A 24,083-nucleotide genomic window follows, 5' to 3' on the forward strand; every position below is an offset into this window, starting at 1 on the left:
CACCTACGTGAGGAGCCGTGTCTAGAGTGATGTCGGGTCCGTGGCAAGGGCAGGGGGAGGGGCCAGAAGCCCAGAGGCAGGAAGACCCTGCCTCCCAAGACGTACCCTGTGAGAATTGTGTGTTCCCACGAGTAAGCCCCTCCCCCCAGAGGCATACCTTAAAAGGAAGAGCCCACCTCTTCCACCCCATGGGCCGCTGGGATGGGCCATGCGGATGGGCTGCGTGGGCAGCTCCGTCCCCGGGGCCGCACCAATAAAGGCTGATATCATGTACCTTGGACCCCCCCCCCCCCCGTGCTTTATGCTCTCCGAGCCTGCACTTTATCTTACATAGGGGAGGCATCAATCAGCTGTATCGGGAGCTGCTGGAGCTTTCCAGCGCGGTTGTGCCCCTTCCTGTTCTAACAACAGGCGGGTTCAGAGCTTGGTTTTCGGGCTGGCCCTTCTGGTGGGTGTGCAGGGGCCTCCCTGGTGGGCTGGCTTCCCTGGTGATTTTGTGTGCTTCTTGCCCAGGCAGCGCTGACCTCCCGTGAGGGGCATGGATACTCACGGTTCCCTGCGCCTGGCCTGACCGCGGCTGCATTCCGTCCAGTGGGCTGACATCCGAAATGGGTTCAGACTGAGTGTGGCCGTGGAGAAGGGAGCCTTTGGCCTGGGTGGCGGCCCTGTGTCCTGTGCCCTGTGACTGGGAATGCTGAGGTCAGAGGAAGTTTCTGTGGTGATTTGCAAGACTGCGGGGCATCCCAGCCTTCCGCCCTCAGTTGTTTGCATTTGGTGCTGGAATCCAGCTAGGGAGGATTATGTCAAGGAAGGGGCTTCCTTGTTGGGCGTGGCGGCACACACTGGTGATCCCAGGAGTTGGGAGGCTGAGACAGAAGGATCACAGGTTTGAGGACAACCTCCGCCACCTACCAAGACCCTATTCCGAATTAAAAAAAAAAGTGAAATAGGTCTGTGGGTGTAGCTTGGAGGTAGAATGCCCTTGAGTTCAGTCCCCAGTACCACACACACACAGTGGGACTTGGTGACACATGCCTGTAATTCCAGTACTTGGGGATTACAGGCATTTAGCGATTTCAGCAATTTAGCGAGACCCTGTTTCCAAACAAAATAGGGCTGGGGGTGTAGCTCGGAGGTAGAATGACCCGCCGCCCAATCCTCAGTACCACAAAAAAAAAAAAAAAGGGAAGGAAGAAAGGGGCTAGCACCTGGTCTCAGCCTTGGTTGGGTGGCTGGTTTGTACTGTGCCCCAAAGGTGGATAACTTCATTTTTATATATGCTGTTTTAAAGTTAACATGGCTTTATTTCTAGAATTTGAGCTTCTCGGAGGCCAAGGTGTCATTGAAGTATATTCCGGCGCGCATTTCTTAGGAGAAGAGATTTATCTTGTGAAATTTAGCCAGCCTTTCTTCCTAGGGGATGCGTCTTCCGGAGCACTACTTTTCGAGGCTTGGCTGGTGCCGTCTCATGTTGGATGTACAGAGGACATTTCTGGGCGCCTCCGAGGAGGCACCAGCCCCCCTTGCCACCTACATTTTCTGTCCAGCTCCTCTGACCGTCAGGCTTGCAGACCCAGTTGGAGGGCCTGCGGCAGGCAGAAGCTGGCCCCTCTCCCCCTCGGGCTATTCCTCGCCAAGGCGCTCCAGCCCGCGCTGTGGTTCCTGGGCGGCAGCGGGGACCCAGCCAGCCCGGGCTTCACCCGGGGGAGGTCCGATCGGCACTTCCTTTTCCACAACTATTTTTAGCTTCGGTGCATTCATGATCCCACAGACAAGATCATGTTCTTCAGAGGAGGAAACCGGTTTCCGCAGGGATAAGTGTGTCTTGGGGCAGGATTTCCTGAGGGATCCAGCAGCCCTGCCCAGGTCGCCGCACCCACCGCGTGTCCCCGGGAGGCCCCAGCCGCGTGGAGTCCGCAGGGTTCAAGAGCCTGTGGTGCTTGTTTATTGATAAATGGCTTGTGTTTGGAAGTTTTGAGGAAGTCTTTAAGAAAAGATGAGTTTGTGGCCCAGTTGTCATTGCGGCTGCTTCTTGGTGTGTAGGATGTGGTATACGCAGCTGGTGTACACCCACTTCGAGCTGAGGGAGGCCCTGGTGGCTTGTGCCCAGGTCTGCACAGGCTCCCGCTGGCCTTGGACACTCCTTGTCCTTTTCCCGGGTAGGACCCGGTGCTTACCTGCTGCATAGGAGCCAGACTTACCTGACAGACGACACCTGACTCTGCAAGGCAACCAGGCACCTGGCTGCTCACAGGCTGTGGTTCCTTCCCACCCGGGGCGGCGCTGCGCTCCCTGAGGCAGGGCCTTGGAGGGGCAGAGGCACCGGCTCCTCAGCTGCTCATCTCCCTGACCACAGTGTCCGCCTTTCTTCCAGGACGTACTCAAGTCACATGGTGTGTGTGGAGATCACAATTCTTCAGTCTTTTAGCCTGCCTCCATTCTCCTGTCTGATGGCCACATGTTGTGTAGGTACCCTCTGTCTGGACCATTCTGGGGGTTGTGTTGCTTTGCAGCTAGTTTCCAGGGAGGTGATTGGGCAGGAACACCCCCGGCGGAGCCTGGTCTTGGCACTCAGCAGTGGAGGAGGCTGGCTGCTTCCGGGAAGCAGGCGTCCGCAGGGACCCTGAGTGGGGCACCTCCCCACCGTGTTGTGTGGCTCCCAGGTTCTCTGTGACGCCTTTGATGGGTCTTTGCCCCTTTTACTGTTATTTTTATTTTCTCTTTGATTTTTGAGATTTCTTGACATATCAGAAAGACCATCATATATATTGCAAATGTTTTCGACAATTCTGATACTTGTCTTTTGGTTTTGCCATTGCAAAAGCAGTGGAATTACTAATGGTCGCGAGACTTGCTCTTCAAGCTGCACTGGCGTTTGAGTCAGAGTTTACCTTTCCACCTGAACTTTGGCATCGGTCTGGGCGGGTGGCGACGCGCTCCTTCCTGCAGCCGGGAGGGCTCCCCTGAGGTCAGCGGGCTCTCCCCTGGCTCAGCTGCGTTTCCTCCTTCAGGAGTGCCTTCATGTTTATCTTCTACGTCATTTCCACAAGAAAATAATTTTTCCCTCCCTTTGTCTCTTTCCGTCTTGCCTTGTGAATGGGGTTTTCTTTTCCGACACCTTTTCTGACCGGCTTCTGTTGTAGGTGTGGTGGTCGTCATTCTGGTATCGTTTTTTTTTTTTTTTTTTTTTCTTTTTTTGGTGGTACTGGGGTTCCTGGAAGCCCTTCTACCTCGGGGCTACACTCCCAGACCTATTTTTACATTTTCATTTTGGAAACAGGGTCTCCTAAGCCAGCGCGCGGCTGGCTTCGAACCTGCGCGATCCTCCTGTCTCCGCCTCCCAAGCGCGGGGATTACGAGCGTGCGCCACCACGCCCGGCTGGTATAGTTTTTAACTGCTCTTTCTCTTGAATTCTCGTTGCCTGCTCCAGCCCCGCCACTGGCCCTCCAAGTCTCCAGAGTGTTGCCGCCGCAGGTGGCCGGGCGGTCCCTCCCACGGTCCTGGCTCCAGAGTCTCTCTTTGCTCTTGCTCTTTCTCATAGGTGCAGGGTTACATAGCTCCAAATGCTGGGCATTCGAGCCTTGTTCAAGTGCCCGGTATTTACCTGAAAAGAAGGGGCTAGCTTTAGGATGACGGAGAGCTGTATGGTGTGCCATAATTCCCCAGTGACTACACAGCATTCAGAGTTGTTGCCATGAAATAAGATCTGGAAGAAAAAAATTGATGCAAAAAATTAGAGCACAGAGCTGAGCCCTGACTGAAGGACCCTAGGAAGGACAGATACAAATGCAAGGGGGTCCTTGACTGAGAATCCGCATGAAGAGCAGAGCGGCATTAAGGAAACGTGGAGGCAAATATTTGAGAAGCCCGGCTGAGAGGGCGAGGCGGATCGGTGGCCAGCAGTGGTGTAGGTACAGCGCCACTCATGAGCTGCGCACTCCCGGAGAGCCTGGCCAATAGGCATCGAGCTTTAAAGTAGACCTTCACCGTAGACGTACCCCGAAACAAAATCCAGTTGGGATGAAAATGCTTAAAATATCTGCCTTGTGTTATCACACACAAGCATGCTTACACTACCAGGGATAGATATGGCTCTCCCCTGTTTTATCATGCACACATGTGCACTCACGCTATCAAGGATGTATCCGTGTTCTCCCCACTCCGTGTCACACACATGCACTTTCGCCGTCAAGCGCATGTTACACCCTCCCTGTTTCCCAGGCATGCCTGTGCTTACACTGTGCACATATTTAGTGTTCGTATTAGCCTTTCGTTGCTGTGAGCAGAATCCCTGACAAGCACAAAGGTTTATTTGGACTTACGGTTCTGGGGCCTCATTTCAGAGTTGGCCGGCTCCAGGGAGAAGCCTCAGTGCCAGGACACGGCAGAGGGATTCCACGTTCATGTCATGGCATCTGGAAAAGAGAGACAGAGACGGACAGACAGAGGAAGCAGCCAGGGACGTGTGCAGTCCCCAAGGCCGCGCCCCTCAGGACCTGAGCCTTGCCGGGGACGGGCTCTCAACACAGGGATGAGCCTTGTGGGGACAGTCCAAGCCCAAGCCACCGCAGTACTCTGCTGTGCATCGCCGTAAGAAAGGAAAGAAACCTTTCCTGCTGAAGTTACAGGGTCCCGGAGACACTGGCAGGCTTCCATTTGCGCCTTTGTGCACCCGGTATGGCCCACTCCTGGATGTACTGGTCCTGTTGGTAAAATCTGCTCAGTGAAAACTAGCCAACCCAATTAGATTGGAAAAGCCACAGTCCAGCCAATGGGCAATGCCTCTGTGGCCTCCGTGTTGGGGAGTAAAAGGCTGAGTGGACTGCCCGCCCCGCGTGCCTGCACCCCTCTGTGCCGGAGGGGAATTCCCTGGCTGAGTTGCTTTTGATTTCATGAGTTTTTATTTACAGCTTCCCTCAAATTCCATTTCTAGCATCATGCACACATGTGTACTTATGGTATCGAGCATGTGTTAGTGTTCTCCCCATGTTACACACACATGTGCTTGCACCATGAAGCACGTATTAGCATTCACACTTATGTTATCAGGCACACATGCTCACACTATAAGGCACATATGTATTAGTGTCCTCACCTGTTTTATCAGGCACAAGTGTGTGCTTACACTAGGAAGCACATAGAGTTCTCTGTGCTATCAGGCACACGTGTGTGCATGTGCTCCCCAGCATGTATTAGCATTCTCTGTGTCATCAGGTACACGTGCGCACTTACACATTGAGCCTTCTTATTTTATCAGGCACACGTGTGTGCGTACATGATCTAGCATGTTAGTACTCTGCCTATTTTATCAGGCACGTGTGTACTTACACTACCCATCATGTATTAGCGGTCTTATTTTTTCAGGCACACATATGCACTTACACGACCAAGCATGTGTTGGTTTTCTGTTTTATCAGGCACATGCATACGCTTACACCACCTCCCATGCATTAGTTTTCTGTGCTGTGTGAGCCCATTTGCTGTCTGGCGTTTCTTTGGCTTGGAGTCAGCTCTGTCCCCCTGGCTCTGCCTGGGGCAGCCTCACCTGGCTGGGCTCTGCCTGGGTCTGTGGCTGCTTGTTAGCAGGGAGGCCGGGTGGGGCCAGAGCTGCTCTCGGATGCCTTGGTGGTTGGCATCTGCCACTGCTTTGGCTGCGGATTGCCGGCTGCTTGCTGCGGCAGGGCCTGCTCTCGTCTCCTGGTCTCGCCTCTGAATTGACTGTTGGATGAGGTCAGGCCTGCGCAGGACAGCTCTGTCCGGTCAACCCAGGTCCACTGGGGCGGCCTTTGAGTGTGTGTGTGCAGCGCACTGCGCATGCCAGCTGGTGCCCGCTGCGTGCAGGAGTCTGCTCACAGAGCGGTTCCTGGCAGCTCCCAGCTCATGCTGGGTCCTGGAGGCTCTCGGCTGAAGTCAGTTTGAAGTCTCCCTCAACAGTTTAACCACTCCTTTGTCCTAGCCCCACACGTTCCTTTGTTTATGTCGGTCCAGAGTGGCGGCTCTTTCTTTCCTGCTTATTCTCCCTGAATATCTTTCTAAACATTGCTTCCAGGATGGGTCTGCATATTTGTGTGATAAAGTTTTTATTTCTCTTTCGGTTTTATTTATTTATTTATTTATTTATTTATTTATTTATTTTTTGGTGGTACTGGGGGTGGAACCCAGGGGCTTTCTACCTCTGGCTATACTCCCAGACCTATTTTATACTTTATATGGAAACAGGGTCTCACTAAGTTGCTGAGAGCCTCACTAAATAACTGAGGCTGGCTTTGAACCTGTGCGATCCTCCTGTTTCAGCCTCCCAAGCACAGGGATTACAAGTGTGCGCCACCACGCCCGGCTCTCTTTCAGTTTTGAGGGATACGTTTTGTATATATAGGTCGTTTTTTTTTTTTTAATATTACCACCTGAACTACTTCACTCTTGATTGATGGCTTCTGTTTAGAAGTTCACTCTAATTCTTGCCATTTTTTTTCTCTAGAGCTAAGATGGACTTTTTTCTTTCTTCTTTCAAGACCGTCCCAGGATTGGTTTCCTGTAGTTTGAATAGGACATTACACCTGGCTGTGGATGTTCTCCTATTTATCCTGTACGCCGTTCTCTGAGCTTCTGGGATCTGGGGTTTGGTGTGTGTCATTAATATGGAACCTTCTCAGCCATTGTGTGTGTTGTTAAGGTCCTCAGGTTCAGTGGGAGAAGATCTGAGGTGCGTGCGAGGAGGTCAGGCTGTAATTTCATTTGTGACTTTCAAGAAAGTACATTTGCCGTCCACTGTGGGAATATCAGGAGAGCTGGGGACGGGTGCTTTCCACCGTGGGAATGTCAGGAGAGCTAGGGACGGGCGCCTCAGGTTGGCGCCTCTTGATGCCGGGGCTATCGCACGGCTCCTCAGTCGCAGTGCATTCCAGGGTGTTGTCCTGGAGGCGTGTTGTACGGCTGCAAGACTCTGTGGTGCAGTGTGGACCCAGGTTTTCTGTCTCAGTTGTGCTGAGTGTAGGGGACCTCCCGTTCTTAACTGCTGGGCTTGGAGATTTATCCTCCTACCTTATATTTTAAATAAAAAGAATAAAATGCAACAGTGAGAATAAACCAGCCCCAGGGTGGGCTCGCCAGGCGGGGTGCTGGCTGTGGGCACCACCTCGTGCGGGAAGGTCTGACTGAGCCTTGTCTGTCACTATGCCAGCGCTGCGGCTGAGCATTGCGGGTGACAAACACTTGACCCCAGGAAGTGTGAGGCTCCATTTGTTTTTCTTTTTCAGGATTACATATTGAGGCCCTATGAATATTAGCAAGGATTTTTCTACTTCTGAAAAAACAGTCGTTGAATTTTGATGCAAACTGAGCGGACTATAGACCTCTGCTCTGTGAGCACGGGATGTCTTTCCATTACTGGTGTCTGATTTAATTTCTTTTAATAGCATGTTGTAGCTTTCAGTGTGAGTCTTTTGCCTTCTTGGTTAAGTTTATTCCTGAGTACCTACTCTTTCTTATTTTTTTGTTTCTTTTTGTGGTGCTACGGATGAAACCCAGGGACATTCTACCTCTGTGCTACACCCCAGCCCGATTTCTATTCTTCTTTTTTTGCAGAGGGCCTCACTAAGTAGCTGAGGCTGGCCGCGAACCAGAATCCTCCTGTCTCGGCCTCCTAAATTCTGGGAATACAAGCGTGTGCCACCACACCTGGCCCCTGAGTGCCACTCTTTGTGTGGCTGATGTAAGTAGAATTTTTCTCTGGATTGTCGTCACTGCACTGAAACACTGCTGGTGCTGTGGGCGAGTTTATGCCCACTGTTAGATTGTTAGGTCTAGTGTGCACATGTGTGCTTGTTAGGTCTGTGTGTTTTAGGGTTTGCACACCTACAGTCCTGTCGCCTCACACAGAGATGATTCACTCTCCTTATTTGGATGCCCCTCCTTTCTCCCCTGCTCGAGCCCTGGTGGTGCTAGACAGACACCTCCCTCCCACCTCGCTCCTGGTCCTGAGGAAGAACCCTTGCTCCTCCTCTGCTGTGCATTGCGTTGCTGCGGTGGCCTGGGTTCTGAGACGTTTCCCATTTCCCTAGCTTCCTCTGTGTGTGTGTGTGTGTGTGTGTGTGTGTGTGTGTGTGTGTGTGTGTGTGTGACTGGGGACTGGACCCAGGGGCTTCAATCTACCCCCGGCCCTATTTTATTTTTTACTTTGGAGCAGGGTCTCACTGAGTTGCGAGGGCCTCATGAAGTAGTTCCGAGGCTGCCTAAACACTCAGTCTCAACTCTTACATGTTTCCCACTAAACTGGAATTATTTTATGAAGGTCTTTTTTTTTTCTTTTGTTACTTGAAAGAATTAAGCATTATGGAGAAATATAATCACCCTTAAATCCCACCAACGTGAAAGAATCCTGTGTGTGTGTGTGTTCAGGGCTCTGGTGAGAGGGTGTTACCTGACTGCCTGCCAACCTCACCTTCAAGGGTTAAGCAGTACTGTATTGAAACAAGGCACTTCTGAATCTGAGATAAGTGCTTAGCAAGAGATAAGATATCTCTACAATTCTTCTACAGATAAGAAGGCTTCTTAAAGCTTTTATTTTATTTTTGCTGTACTGGGGACTGAACCCAGGGACATTTTACCTCTGAGCTATACCCCCAGCCCTACTCTAAAAAAAATTTTTTTTAATTGGTGCACTGTATTCATACATCATAATGGGATAAAAACTTGTGTAGACATACATGCACACATCACCCAGTTAGCCCCTACCCAATCCCCACCCCATTCCCTCCCCATCCCTCCTTCCCATGCTTGGCTTAGTGGTTGACATCTAATATTATAGCAATTTATCCAAAATTAACAATGATAATCTCACATAACAGATTCATCTGTCTGATATCAAACTTTTGATCACTTAGAGATAACATTTCGGTATTTCTTTTTTCTTTCTTTCTCACCAGGGGATATTTTTTTTTAAGGTAAAACTATCATACATTTATTTTTTTTTCCAGAAAAAGTCTATCCTAACAAGAAATATGAACTCTAAATACCCAAAACACTCTCATAAAAGAATAAAGCTAGTAGATGTACATTTTCTGATTTCAAACCTTATAGAGCTACAATAATTGAAATAGTGTAGTACTGCTATAAAGGCAGATATATAAACCAGTGGAGTAAAATAAAAAGCCTAGATAAATTCTTCCATATATGGTCAAGTTATTTTTGACAAAGTTTCCAAGAACATTTGGTGAAGGAAATTGTAATCTGAACTAAATAGTTAAAAGATAATAATTACATGAAAAATAATAAGATTGGACCCTTACCTAACACCATATACAAATATTAACTCAAACTAGATAAAAGACCTAAATGTAAATCTTAAGACTATAAACTTTTAGAAGAAAACCTGGGTCATAACACTTCACAACATTGAAATTGGCAGTGATTTCTTGGATATGATTTCAAAGGCACAGGCAACAAAAGAATAAACAAACTTTCTAAAAAATAAAAAAATTGTACAATGTAAAACGAGTTAAAAGTTACTGATAGAATGGGATAAAATATTTCCAAAGGCTATATCTGAAGGTATATTAATATTCCAAATAGAAATCTTAAAAATTAGCAACAATAAAAGCAAACAATACAATTTAGAAATACAATTTAGAAATAGGTAAAAGACTGAAATAAATAATGAATCTCCAAAGATTTTAACCTATAAACACATGAATATATTCTTTGCTTAGTTGTCTGCTGGATGGAAAATCTTGTTTCTCTAGTTCTGATGTGTGTTACCTATTTCTTCTTTGTAGTTAATCTCTTTGAGTATTTTCTCTAGCACTGGTTTTGAAGACATAAATTCCTTCAGTTTCTGTTTGTCATGGAAGCTTCTTATTTCCCCATCTAATTTGATAGAAAGTTTTGCTGGGTAGGAAATTTTTTGGCTGGAAGTTGTTTTCTTTCAGAGTTTGGAATATGTTACTCCAAGCCCTTCTGGCTCTCATGACTTGGTTTGGGAAGTCTGGAGTGATTCTAATTGGTTTGCCTCTGAATGTCACTTGGCCCTTTGTTTTTGTTGCCTTTAAGATTCTCTGCTTGGCTTCCACATTGGTCATTTTGACAATTATGTGGTGTGGGGATCCTCTTCTCCGATCCTGTCTAAAGGGAGTTCTGTAAGTTTCCTGGATCTGTGTATCGACCTCTTGCTCTATGTTTGGAAAATTTTCTGCTATTATTTCATTGAAGAGATTATTGATCCCTTTGGTTTCACCTTCTTTTCCCTCCTCTATTCCAATTATTCTTAGATTAGCTCTCTTAAAATGGGCCCATATTTCGTCAATGTCAGATTCCTGCTGTCGGATTTTTTTTTTCTAAGTTATAAATTATGCGTTCGTTTTTCAAGTGATCATCTTCTAGGAGTGAGATTCTATTCTCCATGTTGTCTAATCTGTTGTTTATACTTTGAATTGAGGCCTTTACTTCAATGATTGCATCCTTTATCTCTTTTTGACTCTCTCTGAATTCTTTTAGAAAGTCCTCTATTATTTCTACAGTTATATTCCTGATTTGATCTTCTGGAGATCTCTGAATTTCTGTGTTATCAGGTTCTGATAATATGGGGTTGTGGGCATTCATTGCTCTATTGTTCCTCTTTCCCATGATTTCAGAATTTTGTGCCTTCCCTGGGTCACTACGACTTCACTTAGGGTGCTCTGTATCTGAGTCTGTTGTAATCTCAGCCGCCACTACTCCTTTACCGGGTTGTATCTCAAAGTCTCATACCCAGGAAGTTAATTGAGGCTGCGTGAGACTGTGGGGGTGCCGGGCTGGGTGTTTTCCCACAGGGAGCTGCGGCTAGGGTGTGGTATCTCTGCCACTGTTACTTCTTCACTGGGTTGGACTGCAAAATCTCAGACCCAGGGAGATTATCAGAGTCCCTGGGCATGCAGTACAGGGATTTCTCCTTTAGGGGCCGCAATTTCACTCACGGTTATTGTGCGCGCAGATCTGGAGCTGTGGAGGGGTGTGGTGAACTCCTTGTAGCTGCTGGCTATATGGCGCCACTGACACGCCCTCGGCCATGAGGCTGGCGCTGCTGGCAATATGGCGCCGCTGCCAGGCCCTGCTGCCACGCTGTCGGCTATGAGGCTGGCGTATTTCTTTTCTGGTTTTGAGCTCTGTTCTGAGTCCTTGGAAGGCATGATGAGCTTGACCACTAGGAGTTTTAGGCGTTCTTTGTGCTGAAAGAACTGCTGAATTATACCCGAATGATCCGCAGCTGCTCACTTCAGCTCCTCGTTTACCTTTCCTCTCTGGAGCCTGGTGCTGTGAGGGAAGATGGTGCCGCCGCATTGCAGGCTTGATTTCTGGTCTCTGGTTGTTTTCCTAGTCTTTTTTTCTCTGTCCCTTGTGTTTACATTTTTTATTTCTCTGTTGATGCTGTTTTCTGGCTATGAAAAGCGCTGATTTTTTCCCCCAGCCCTACTTTTTATTCTTTATTTTGAAACAGGGTCTCACTAAGTTCTGCAGGGTCCTACTAAGTAGTAATGGAGGCTGTCCTTGAACCTGGATCCTCCTGTCCCAAGTACTGGAAATACAAATTTTCTCCACCATGCCCTGCTGCTTAGAGCCCTGCCTGGCTCCCTCTTATAAGCAGCAACAGGCATGACTGTCTGTCCAAAGCGCTTTAGCAGGCTGTCCGGCTCACAGTCTCGCAGCTGCCTGGCTTTGCCCTGTTTCCCGGGTGGGGCAGGAGCTGTGCGCTTACAGCAGTGGGGTGGACGTGGGGCTTGCTAGTGGCTGGACTGTGTGGCAGGAGCTGGAGCCCAGGGAAATTCTGGCCCACGTGGGCCTCTGGCAGCAGAGCTGAGCTGGGTGGTGTTGACCCTGCCCTCCAGATGGTTAGAAGGTCATGGACACTGGTGGTGGCGGGGTGGCAGGGTGTGAGGACCCAGGTGCCCACTGGGGGAGCTGGGCGTGCCTGTGTGCACGAGCTGGGTGTGTGTTGAAGACTGCACTTGGGTCTGGAGGACCGAGGAGTGCGCGCTCTGTGAGGAATGTGGTCCCCGTGGAGGCTGCAAGTCTGTGTCTCGTCACACTGAGGGTGCAGGTGAGAGCATATGGGCCGCAGCTGTGCCTGCCGGGGCGAGTGCACGCCTGGCCTGCCGGGCATTTGGCTGCAGGGCCCAGAAGGAATGCTGGGGTTTCCATTTGGAGAGACTGGCCTCCGAGCCGAGCTGAGCAGCGCCTGTGCCCATGTGGTAGGGATTCTGCATCAGCTCCCATGCCACACAGGGAACCCATACTCTCTTCACGAGACCTGTCCTCCTGGGCTTGAAGGCCCTGCATGATAGGCCGAGGAGGGCCCTGGGCGCGGCCAGCAGAGGATCAAGCGCTGAGATCTGTGCTTTGCCTTGTCCCCGCTCAGCTGTCAGGGTGTCTTCTGGTGCTGAGTCTGGAGGACCTCCCGTGGGGGAGGAGGAGGTCTGGAGGAGGCGGCCCCTGGGGCCCTCCATAATTTATTGGAAGTTTCATCTTTATTCCCAAGACACAGAAATGCGAGGTGGCAGCCAGGCACAGTGTCCCAACCACTCGAGAGGCTATGGTGGGGTATTGTGAGTTCAAGGCCAGCCTGGGTAACTTAGAGAGACCCTGCCTCCCCCTCCCAAGTACTTATGTATATTTGGTCGAGTGCTTGCCTCCCACGCGCACGCCATGAGGCCATGAACTTGATTCCCAACTCCCCCAACAAAAGATCATAGCACAGGCAAAGGCAGCTGGAGCCTGGTGTGCTGGGGGCCTGGGCCTCTGCTCTGCACCCGGAGCTCCGCCTGTCAGGGGCGAGGCAGGCAGGACGGGGCCCAGTGGCCTGGGAGGGAGGGCCTTGGCTTTCTTTTTTACTGTGATAATGGAGCACGTGACTTAGCACCTTAGCTCTTCTCGAGCAGGCCGTCCAGCTATGTGAAGCCTGCTCACATCATCATCCGGGCACTCTAGGACGTGTTTTCCAGCAGCATGGACACTCCACTCACTGGACACGGTCACTTCCCCGTGGGGCTGAGTTCTCTCGAATGCCCATGGGGTAAGCGTGTGCTCTCACACCATCTCTGGCCCTCTCCACGTGGTTGGGTTGAACTGTGCCGGCCTTGGCTGCAGCCGCTCAGCTCAGCCGGGCCGTGGGGCAGGGAGCCAGGCTACGGCTCCTCCGTTTCTCTGTAAGCGGTGCATGTTCAGGGCCAGGACTTGGCTCCTCTGCTCTGAGCAGGAGCCTCCTGGGCCTGGGGTTTCTGTGGCTGCGTGGTGTGCGGGCACACATGTGCGGTGTCTGCCGGCATCCCTACCGAATGCTTTCTGCGGGTCTGACCATGTGACTGGCCTCTAAAGCCGCTCCCACCACCCTCCTGGCCAGAGCTCAGACGCGCCTGTGCTGACTGATGCTTCACACTGTGCATCCTTGCTAGTTGACCCTGAAGCGCTGGCCCAGGAGGGCCGAGTGTGGAATTGTGCCAGTGTCTCTCCTGTCGCCGTTGGGGGGGCAGCTCTCTTTGCGTGACACGGACATGCAGGGCTGACTGGGCTGCGGTGGGGCCACGGGGTCCCGGGGACAGCCTCAGAGCTGGGCCCTGTGTGGGACAGGTTTCCTCTTGGCAGCAGGGCTCCATGTGGACAGGCCCCCCCCCCGAGGCTCGTGGGGGTCAGGCCCTGTGTGGGCAGGGCCCCCATGAAGGATTAGGCCCCAGGTGGACAGGGCCCCTGTGAGGCTCGTGGGGGTCAGCCCCCATGTGGACAGGGCCCCTGTGAGGGGTTAGGCACCGTGTGGACAGGGCCCCTGTGAGGCTCATGGGGGTCAGCCTCCGTGTGACAGGGCCCCCGTGATGGGTTAGGCCCCATGTGGATATGGCCTCCTTGTGGCTTGTGGGGTCAGGCCCCGTGTGGACAGGGCCCCCGTGAGGGGTTAGGTCCCGTGTGGATGGGCCCCCCTGCAGCTCATTAGAGTCAGGCCCCGTGTGGATGGGCCCCCCTGCAGCTCATGGGAGTCAGGACCCTTGTGGACATGGCTCCCCTGTGGCTTGTGGGGGTCAGGCCCTATGTGGACAGGGCCCCTGTGAGGGGTTAGGTCCCGCGTGGGTGGGCCCCCCTGCAGCTCATGGGAGTCAGGCCCCATGTGGACATGGCCCCCCTGTGGCTTGTGGGAGTCAGGCCCCTTGTGGACAGGCGGGGCAAAAGGCTGTCTGTGGGCGGCGCCTGGTGTGGACAGGGTCCTCGAGGGGTCTCATGAGGCTCTCTGTGGGTGGGACTCTGTGGACAGGGCTCCGTGAGGCTGGCTGTGGCGGGCTCGTGTGGATAGGGCTCCACCAGGCTGCCCTGCATTTTTACACCGAAGCTTCTGCTCCTGGCTGTTTGGAGCAGTTCTGTGATCTGACCATCTCTTCTTTTCTCTTCTTCATTTGTAGCCGGAGAACCTCCAGAAGAACTGGCTCCGGGAGTTCTACCAGGTAAGACCTGCTGAGAGGGTGCATTTTCAGAGTAGCTGCTTCCGTGGAGAGTCTCTTCTCATGGAGGCATTCCTGGGGGAGGACGCGTCTCCTCAGCGGTTCTCAGAAGCAGCACCGTCCTATCCCTGGCAAGCCAGGTCCATCCTCCTCTGGGCCACTTTCCACATCTTGGCCCCCTCCTAGCCTGGGGACTGTGCCTCCTGAGTTGGCCTCCACGGCATGGTGGGTGGAGGCTGTCACTTCTCAGGAAGGCTGCAGTGGGTCTGGGAGGAAGCAGACGGGCCCCAAGGCTACTGAGAGGGACTGTTGGGCTGAGAAGCCCACTCCCTCAGTCAGCCTGGAGCAAATGCTTACCCAGTGCTGAGCCACAGCCAGTTTTGTTTTGGACAGGGGCATCACTTTGAAGAGGCAGACAGAGGCCCTTCAGCATGTATTCAGTGGGGGGACATGGGTATCAACACCAGAGCCAGTGGTCCTGAGTTGGCCCTGCGAGGGGACAGGAGAGTCGGAGTGGAGACCTGGGCACCTATGGGAGGCAGAGGGTGAAAATAGACACCCAGGGTGGCGATGCACATCTGCTGGTGGCTCTTGAAGGAGGACCCTGGGGGGCCTCCTATGAGGACAGGAGAGGAGGCCTGGTGTGAGGCAGGTGTGTCTCTGAGGGAGGCCTGGTGTGAGGGAGGCCTGGTGTGAGGCAGGTGTGTTTTCTGTGAGGGAGGTTTGGTGTGAGGCAGGCATGTCCACTGTGAGGGAGGTCTGGTGTGAGGTAGGTGTGTCTGTGAGGGAGGCCTGGTGTGAGGCAGGTGTGTCCTCTGTGAGGGAGGCCTGGTGTGAGGGAGGCGTGTGTTCTGTGAGGGAGGCCTGGTGTGAGGGAGGCCTGGTGTGAGGCAGGCGTGTCTGTGAGGGAGGCCTGGTGTGAGGCAGGTGTGTCTGTTTGGGAGGCGCGGTGTGAGGCAGGTGTGTCTTCTGTGAGGGAGGACTGGTGTGAGGGAGGCCTGGTGTGAAGCAGGTGTTTCTGTGAAGGAGGCCTGGTGTGAGGCAGGTGTGTCTTCTGTGAGGTAGGTGTGGTGTGAGGGAGGCCTGATGTGAGGCAGGCATATCATTCAGGGAGCCCTGGTGTGAGGGAGGCCTTGTGTGAGGCAGGTGTGTCCTGTGTGAGGGAGACCTGGTGTGAGGGAGGCGTGTTCTCTGTGAGGGAGGCCTGGTGTGAGGCAGGTGTGTTCTCTGTGAGGGAGGCCTGGTGTGAGGGAGGCCTGGTGTGAGGCAGGCGTGTCTGTGAGGGAGGCCTGGTGTGAGGTAGGTGTGCCTTCTGTGAGGGAGGCCTGGTGTGAGGGAGGCCTTTTGCGAGGCAGGTGTGTTCTCTTTGAGGGAGGCCTGGTGTGAGGTAGGCGTGTCCTCTGTGAGGGAGACCTGGTGTGAGGGAGGTCTGGTATGAAGCAGGTGTGTCTTCTGTAATGGAGGGCTGGTGTGAGGGAGGCCTGGTATGAGGCAGGCGTGTCTGTGAGGGAGGTGTTTCCTCTGTGAGGGAGGCCTGGTGTGAGGGAGACCTGGTGTGAGGCAGGTGTGACTTCTGTGATGGAGGGCTGGTGTGAGGGAGGCCTGGTGTGAGGCAGGCGTGTCCTCTGTGAGGGAGGCCTGGTGTGAGGGAGGCCTGGTGTGAGGCAGGTGTATCTTCTGTGAAGGGAGGCCTGGTGTGAGGGAGGCCTGGTGTGAGGGAGGCCTGGTGTTAGGCAGGTGTATCTTCTGTGAAGGGAGGCCTGGTGTGAGGGAGGCCTGGTGTGAGGCACAAGTGTCCTCTGTGAGGGAGGCCTGGCGTGAGGTAAGCATGTCTGTGAGGGAGGCGTGGTGTGAAGGAGGCCTGGTATGAGGCAGGCGTGCCTGTGAGGGAGGCCTTGTGTGAGTAGGCGTGTCCTCTGTGAGGGAGGCTTGTTGTTTGGGAGGCCTTCTGTGAGGCAGGTGTGTCTGTGAGGGAGGACTAGTGTGAAGGAGGCCTGGTGTTAAGCAGGTATATTCTCTGTGAGGGAGGCCTGGTGTGAGGGAGACCTGATGTGAAGGTGGCCTGCTGTGAGGGAGGCATGTCCTCTGAGGGAGTTCTGGTGTGAGGCAGGTGTGACTTCTGTGATGGAGGGCTGATGTGAGGGAGGCCTGGTGTGAGGAAGGAGTGTTCTATGTGAGGGAGGCCTGGTGTGAGGCAGGTGTGTCTATGAGGGAGGCCTGGTGTGAGGCAGGCTTGTTCTCTGTGAGGTAGGCCTGGGGTGATGGAGGCCTGGGGTGAAGGAGGCGTGTCGTCTGTGAGGGAGGCCTGGTGTGAGACAGGTGTGTTCTCTGTGAGGGAGGCTTGGGGTGAGGGAGGCCTAGTGTGAGGCAGGTGTGTTGTGTGAGGGAGGCCTGGTGTGAGAGAGTCGTGTCCTCTGTGAGGGCGGCCTGGTGTGAGGGAGGCCTGGTATGAGGCAGGTGTGTCCTCTGTTACGGAGGCCTGATGTGAGGGAGGCGTTTCTGTGAGGGAGGCCTGGTGTGAGGCAGGCATGTCCTCTATGAGGGAGGCCTGGTTGAGGCAGGCGTGTCCTTGTGAGGGAGGACAGGTGTGAGGGAGCCGTGCCCACTGTGAGGGAGGCCTGGTGTGAGGAAGGCGTGTCCTCTGTGAGGGAGGCCTGGTGTGAGGGAGGCCTGGTGTGAAGCAGGCGTGTCCTCTGTGAGGGAGGCCTGGTGTGGGGTAGGTCTGTCTTCTGTGAGGGACGTCTGGTGTGAGGGAGGCCTGGTGTGAGGCAGGTGTGTCCTCTGTTAGGGAGGCCTGATGTGAGGGAGGCCTGGTGTGAGACAGGCGTATCTGTGAGGGAGCCCTGGTGTGAGGGAGGCCTAGTGTGAGGGAGGTGATCCTCTATGAGGGTGGCCTCATGTGAGGCTGGTGTGTCCTCTGTGAGGGAGACCTGGTATGGAGGAGGCCTGCTGTGAGCCAGGTATGTCTGTGAGGGAGGCCTGCTGTGAGGGAGGTGTGTCCTCCATGAGGGAGGCCTTGTGTGAGGGAGGCTTGGTGTGAGGCAGGTATGCCTTCTGTGAGGGAGGTCTGGTGTGAGGGAGGCCTGGTGTGAGGCAGGTGTGTCTTCTGTGAGGGAGGCCTGGTGTGAGGGAGGCCTGCTGCGAGGCAGGTGTGTTCTCTTTGAGGGAGGCCTGGTGTGAGGCAGGTGTGTTCTCTGTGAGGGAGGCCTGGTGTGAGGCAGGCATGTCCTCTGTGAGGGAGACCTGGTATGGAGGAGGCCTACTGTGAGCCAGGTATGTCTGTGAGGGAGGCCTGGTGTGAGGGTGGCGTGGCCTCCATGAGGGAGGCCTGTTGTGAGACAGGCATGTCTGTGAGGGAGACCTGGTGTGATGCAGGTGTGCCTTCTGTGAGGGAGGCCTGGTATGAGGGAGGTCTGGTGTAAGGCAGGTGTGTTCTCTTTTAGGGAGGCCTGGTGTGAGGGAGGCCTGGTGTGAGGCAGGCGTGTCTATGAGGGAGGCCTGGTGTGAGGCAGGTGTGCCTTTTGTGAGGGAGGCCTGGTGTGAGGGAGACCTGGTGTGAGGCAGGTGTGTTCTCTGTGAGAGAGGCCTGGCGTGAGGTAGGTGTGTCTGTGAGGGAGGCCTGGTGTGAGGCAGGTGTGCCTTCTGTGAGGGAGGCCTGGTGTGAGGGAGGCCTGCTGCAAGGCAGGTGTGTTCTTTGTGAGGGAGGCCTGGTGTGAGGGAGGCCTGGTGTAAGGCAGGTGTGTTCTCTTTGAGGGAGGCCTGGTGTGAGGCAGGTGTGTTCTCTGTGAGGGAGGCCTGGTGTGAGGGAGGCCTGGTGTGAGGCAGGCGTGTCTAAGAGGGAGGCCTGTTGTGAGGCAGGTGTGCCTTTTGTGAGGGAGGCCTGGTGTGAGGGAGGCCTGGTGTGAGGCAGGTGTGTTCTCTTTGAGGGAGGCCTGGTGTGAGGCAGGCATGTCCTCTGTGAGGGAGGCCTGGTGTGAGGCAGGTGTGTTCTCTGTGATGGAAACCTGGTTTGAGGCAGGTGTGTCCTCAGTTAGGGCAGCCTGGTGTAAGGGAGGCCTGGGCTTAGGGAGGCCTGGGGTGAGGGAGGCATGTCCTCTTTGAGGGAGGCCTGGTGTGAGGGAGGCCTGGTGTGAGGCAGGCGTGTCCTCTGTGAGGGAGGCCTGGTGTGAGGGAAGCCCGGTTTGAGGGTAGCCTGGGGTGAGGGAGGCATGTCCTCTGTGAGGGAGGCCTCGTGTGAGGCAGGTGTGTTTTGGTGGAGGTCTGGTGTGAGGGAGGCCTGGTGTTAGGGAGGCCTGGTGTGGGAGAGGCTTGGTGTGAGGCTGGTGTGTCTGTGAGGGAGACCTGGAGTGAGGGAGGCCTAGTATGAGGGAGGCCTGGTGTGAGGGAGGCCTGGTTTGAAGGAGGCCTGGTGTGAGGCGGGTGTGTTCTCTGTGAGGGAGGCCTGGTGTGAGGGAGGCCTGGTGTGAGGGAGGCCTGGTGTGAGGCAGTAGTGTTCTCTGTGAGGGAGGCCTGGTGTGAGGGAGGCTTGGTGTGAGAGAGGCCTGGTTGAGGGAGGCCTGGTGTGAGGGAGGCCTGGTGTGAAGCGGGTGTGTTCTCTGTGAGGGAGGCCTGGTGTGAGGGAGGCCTGGTGTGAGGGAGATGTGTCTGTGAGGGAGTCTTGGTGTGAGGGAAGCCTGGTGTGAGGGAGGCTTGGTGTGAGGCGGGAGTATTCTCTGTGAGGGAGGCCTGGTATGAGGCAGGTGTGTCCTCTCTGAGGGAGGCCTGGTGTGAGAGAGCCTTTGTGCAAGGCTCTGCCGTTGCAGGCTGGGAGATGGCCCTGGTTGGCCTTGTCTGATGCACTAGACGGAGCCATAGGAAGATTGGCCCCTGCTGGGCAGGGAAGTCACGGCACCTGTGAGTGACCAGGCAGGGCCTGTGGGTGACTTGCCACTCTGGGGCGACCTCCCGTGCCCTGGGTGCATTCCCAGTGTCTCACTGGCTCTTGCATGGCTCCCGTTCCTGCTCTCCCACATCTCTGTGCCCTTGCACACATGTTTTTGAGATGCCAGGCCAAGCTGGTGCTGTCACCCCAGAACGGGGGGAGACAGGACTGACACAGAGATGAAGGTGAAGTGCTTGCACCATGGGATGGGGCGCCTGAGCCCTGTGACCTCCGGGACAGCCTGTCAGGTCAGCATCACGGTACTGGCGCTGCAGCCCAGGGGCCCTCAGCCATCCTGGCCCACTCCTCCACCTGTTACTCATACATCATTCATTCAGGCCAGGGGTCCCTGGGAACCACTGCTCCTGGCCTTGGGCGCAGCTCCGCGTGGCTGGAGGGGCAGAGGAGCCCTGTCCCCAGGAGGGTCTGGCCTACTGCCAGCCTTGGTTCTTCACGCTGTGCCATGAGGTATGGTGTGAGTTTAGCCTTCCTGTCGATAGTGTACTACAGGTGGCTTTCAGGAGCGAGGCCTGCCCCTTGCACTGCTGTGTCCCAGGGCCTGACCCCACACTCTGTGTATCACAGCTGTCTGTGGGTGAGCAGGCTACCTGTAAAGAAGAAAAGTGTAAAGCCGGGCACACGCTTGGAATCCCAGCCCTTGGGAGGCCAACACAGGAGGATCGTAGGTTTGCGGCCAGCCTCAGCTACTTACTGATGCCCCCTGCAACTTAGTAAGACCCTGTCTCAAGAATAAAAAATAGGCCTGGGTGTGTAGTTTGGAGGTAGAATGCCCCTGGGTTCCATCCCCAGTACTACAAAAAAAAAAAAAAAAAAAAAAAAAGAAAAAAGAAAGAAAAGTGTAAGCCATGTTCCCTCTGCATTCTGTGCCGCCTCCAGCTTGGTGACAGCCCATCACATGCGTTTGTCTGTGTTCGGCTGCAGTGACCGCCGTGAACACACCGTCTGCGAGAGGCTCACAGACGCCTGCGTTCCTGTGGCCGTCCTTCCTGTGCACACCTAGTCTTTCCTTGTGTAACCTGAAGAGTCTTTCCATGTGAACTAGCACATGCTGCCTGTTTTAATACCCTCACAGGGTCCGCTCTAGGGTAGGCTTTTATTTTTTATTTGTTTATTTATTTTTAAATTTTTTATTGGTGCATTATATTCATACATCATACTGGGGTAAAAAACTTGTGTGTACATACACGTACACATCACTGATTTAACCCCTACCCAATTCCCACCCCATTCCCTCCCCATCCCTCCTTCCCTTGCTTGGCTTAGTGGTTGGCTTCGATATGTTTAAGTACACTGTGTGTTTTAGAGATTTTCCTCTTCCCCCCTCCTTTCTCCTCCTTTAGGTTGCCTTGTTTGCTCCTCTATAGGATTTCCTTTTTCATCTAGAGTTCCTCCTATGACCCATTTTTCCCTAGCTCTCACATATTAGGGAAAGCATCTGACTTCTTATTTTTTGTGACTGACTAATCTCACTTAGCGTAATGTCCTCCAGTTCTATCCATTTCCCTGAAAATGATGTAATTGAGGTACACAAATATGTACACAAATTCCATTGTGTACATATCCCACAGTTTTGTAATCCATTCATCTGTTGATGAACATCTTGGCTGGTTCCATAGCTTGGCTATGGTGAATTGTGCAGCTATGAACATAGATACACATGCATTAGTTTGGTAGTTTGGTTTCCTATCTTTTGGGTAGATACCCAAAAGTGGTATTGCTGGATCAAATGGTAGGTTTGTTCCCATTCTTCTGAGGATTCTCCATACTGTTTTCCAAAGTGGTTGCACTAATTTGCAATCCCACCAACAATGTTTTAGAGTTTCCACCTCTCCACATCCTCGCCAGCATCTGTTGCTGTTTGTGTTTTGAATGATTGCCATTCTAGTTGGAGTTAGGTGGAATCTCAGGGTAGTTTTGATTTGCATCTCTCTGATTGCCAATGATGTTGAGCATTTTTTCATGCATTTATTGGCCATTTGAATTTCTTCTTTTGTGAAGTGTCTATTTAGTTCATTTGCCCATTTTGTTATTGGATGCTTTGTTTTCTTAGTGTTGAGTTTCTTGAGTTCTCTGTATATTTTAGGTATTAGTCTTCTATCGGAGGTGTAGGTAGCAAAAATCTCCCATTCTGTTGGCTCTCGATTGAGGTTCTTGACAGTTTTCTTTACTGAACAGGAGCTCTTCAGTTTCATGCAATCCCACGTATTGATTCTCCTTTTAATTTGTTGTGCCTTTGGGGTCTTGTTGAGAAAGTGTTTATCTGTGCCTATGTGTTGCAGTGTTGGACCTATGCCCTCTTCAAGGAGCTTCAAGGTTTCTGGTTTAATTTCCAAGTCTTTGATCCATCGTGAGTTGACTTGTGTACAGGGTGAAAAAGTGGGATTAATATCCAATTTTCTGCATATGGTTAACCAGTTTTGCCAACATCATTTGTTGAAGAGGCTATCTTTTTTCCAGTGTATGTTTTTGGCCCCTTTGTCAAAAATCAATTGGCTGAAAGTGTGTGGACTTGTTTCTGGGTCTTCTATTCTGCTCCATTGGTTTATGTATCTGTTTTTTGCCAGTACCATGCTGTTATTACAATGGCTTTGTAGTATAGTTTAAAGTCAGGTATTGTGATTCTTCCTGCATGGTTTTTGTTGCTGAGAACTACCTTGGCTATTCTGGGCTTTTTGTTATTCCAGATAAACTTAAGGACTGATTTTTCTATGTCTGTGAAGAATGATCTTGGTAGTGTAATGGGTATTGCGTTAAATCTGTAGATCACTTTGGAAGGATGGCCATTTTAATGATATTTATTCTGCCAATCCATGAACATGGAAGATCCTTCCATCTTCTAAGATCTTCTTCGATTTCTTTTTTCAATGTTTTTTAATTTTCATTGTAGAGATCTTTTACCTCCTTGGTTAAGTTTATTCCTAAGTATTTTATATTTTTGTGGGAGATCCTGAGTGGAAGTGTTTTCTGAATGTCTTTTTCAGTGGATTTATGGTTGGTATACAGAAAAGCTTCTGATTTTTTAAGATTGATTTTGTATCCAGATACTTTTCTGAATTTGTTGATCAGTTCTATAAGCCTTTTGGTTGAGTTTGCTGGGTTTTCTAAATATAGTATCATGTCATCTGCAAATAGTGAAAGTTTGAGTTCTTCTTTTCCTATTTGTACTCCTTTGATTTCCTTTTCTTGCCTTATTGCTCTGGCTAGAGTCTCTAGTACTATATTGAAGAGAAGTGATGATAATGGACATCCTTGTCTCGTGGCTTTTATTTTTTGAAGTTGCTTTTCTACTGATGGATTCTTAAATTGTTTATATTTTGTTATGGTCACAGTAAGGATAAGTTTTATCATTCATGTATAAATGAACGGGTATTGAAGATTAATTTTTACTTTATTTTTGGTGCTGGGGTCAATATCAGGGCCTTTCAAGTGCTATCAAGCACTCTGCAACTGAGCTACATCCCCAAACCACTGGATTTTTTTTTTTTTTTGCAGTACTAGTGATGGAATCCAGGGGCATTCTACCTCTGAGCAACACCCCCAGCCCTCATTTTTTATTCTTTATTTTTGAAACAGGATTTCACTGAGTTGCAAAGGGGCCTCACTAAGTAGCTGAGTCTGGCCACAAACCACAATCCTCCAGTCTTCATCTCCCGATTGCTGGGATTACAAGCGTGCATGACTACGCCTGGCTTGGAAGTTTTTTGTTGAGATGATGATGATGATGATGACAATAATAATTATGTAATGATAATATAATAATGATATATATATATATATATATATATTAATGAGAATCAGTAATATGTAAACTGGTTCAAAAACAAATTTAGAGAGCACATGAATAGATTCATCAGCGATTCTGAAGTGAATTTGCTTCATATATGCAAACCTGGCCAGCATCCTCAGGGCAGTAGTCAGGTGTATTCCAAGGGACAGTATGCATTGCTGTGGCCAAAAGTCATTTGCATTAATTACTACTAGTTTTTTTATTTGTGTTTTTGTGATGTTAGGGATTGAATCGAAGGGCATCCTATCTCCAAGCTATACCTCCAGCCCTTTTTATCTTTTTATTTTTTAAATAGGGTCTCCCTATGTTGCTGAAAGTCTCCATACATTGCTGAGGTTGTCTTTGAACCTATGATCATCCTGTCTTAGCCTCCCAAGTATTAGGATTACAGTTGGAAGAGCAGTTACTAGTTTATCCTTTTGACTTTAGCAGGAGAAATACACGTACCATTATGCTTGAAGCAGTAGACCACAGGCAGCCGGCACCTGGTGAGCCCGGCGCTTTCCCGGCCCGTGGCTGGAGGAATTCCCAGGCCAGTCAACAAGGCGGAGTTTACAGTGTCCGACGTGCAGTCACAGATTACTGCAGGCAGAGAAGCAGGAACGTGATCTAGAGTGAGGAGGAAAACCCGTCACTAGTGTGATCGGGGCTTAACAGTTTTAGCACTTTGAAGAACCCTGACTTTTATTGATTTTTGTCTGTTTTATTTTTCACTGATTTCTCCTCTTTGTTTTTCCTTTTCTTTTGGTTACTTGGGGTTTAATTGGCTCTTTTATATCTAGTTTCTGAAGGTAGAAAACAAGTATTACCAAAGTCAGAAATTCTGCCATTAGGGCATTAGCACTAAAATCCTGCAGACAGCAAAAATATCATGAGGGAAATGTTATTAAACACTTCATG

The 24,083-nt window shown here is 51.5% G+C and overlaps 1 protein-coding gene across 1 annotated transcript in view; it reads left to right on the forward strand.

The window, feature by feature from the left end:
- INPP5A (inositol polyphosphate-5-phosphatase A) overlaps nt 1–24,083 on the forward strand; it is a gene marked incomplete at both ends in the record, with an annotated part of 184,677 nt that overhangs the window by 37,170 nt on the left and 123,424 nt on the right. The window contains one exon of the mRNA XM_080695419.1: nt 14,416–14,457. Coding sequence (XP_080551545.1) covers nt 14,416–14,457 — 42 coding nt within the window. The remainder of the gene's footprint in view (nt 1–14,415; nt 14,458–24,083) is intronic.

Source organism: Muscardinus avellanarius (assembly GCF_963383645.1).
Source record: "Muscardinus avellanarius genome assembly, chromosome: 4".
In the NCBI taxonomy this organism is placed as follows: Eukaryota; Metazoa; Chordata; class Mammalia; order Rodentia; family Gliridae; genus Muscardinus; species Muscardinus avellanarius.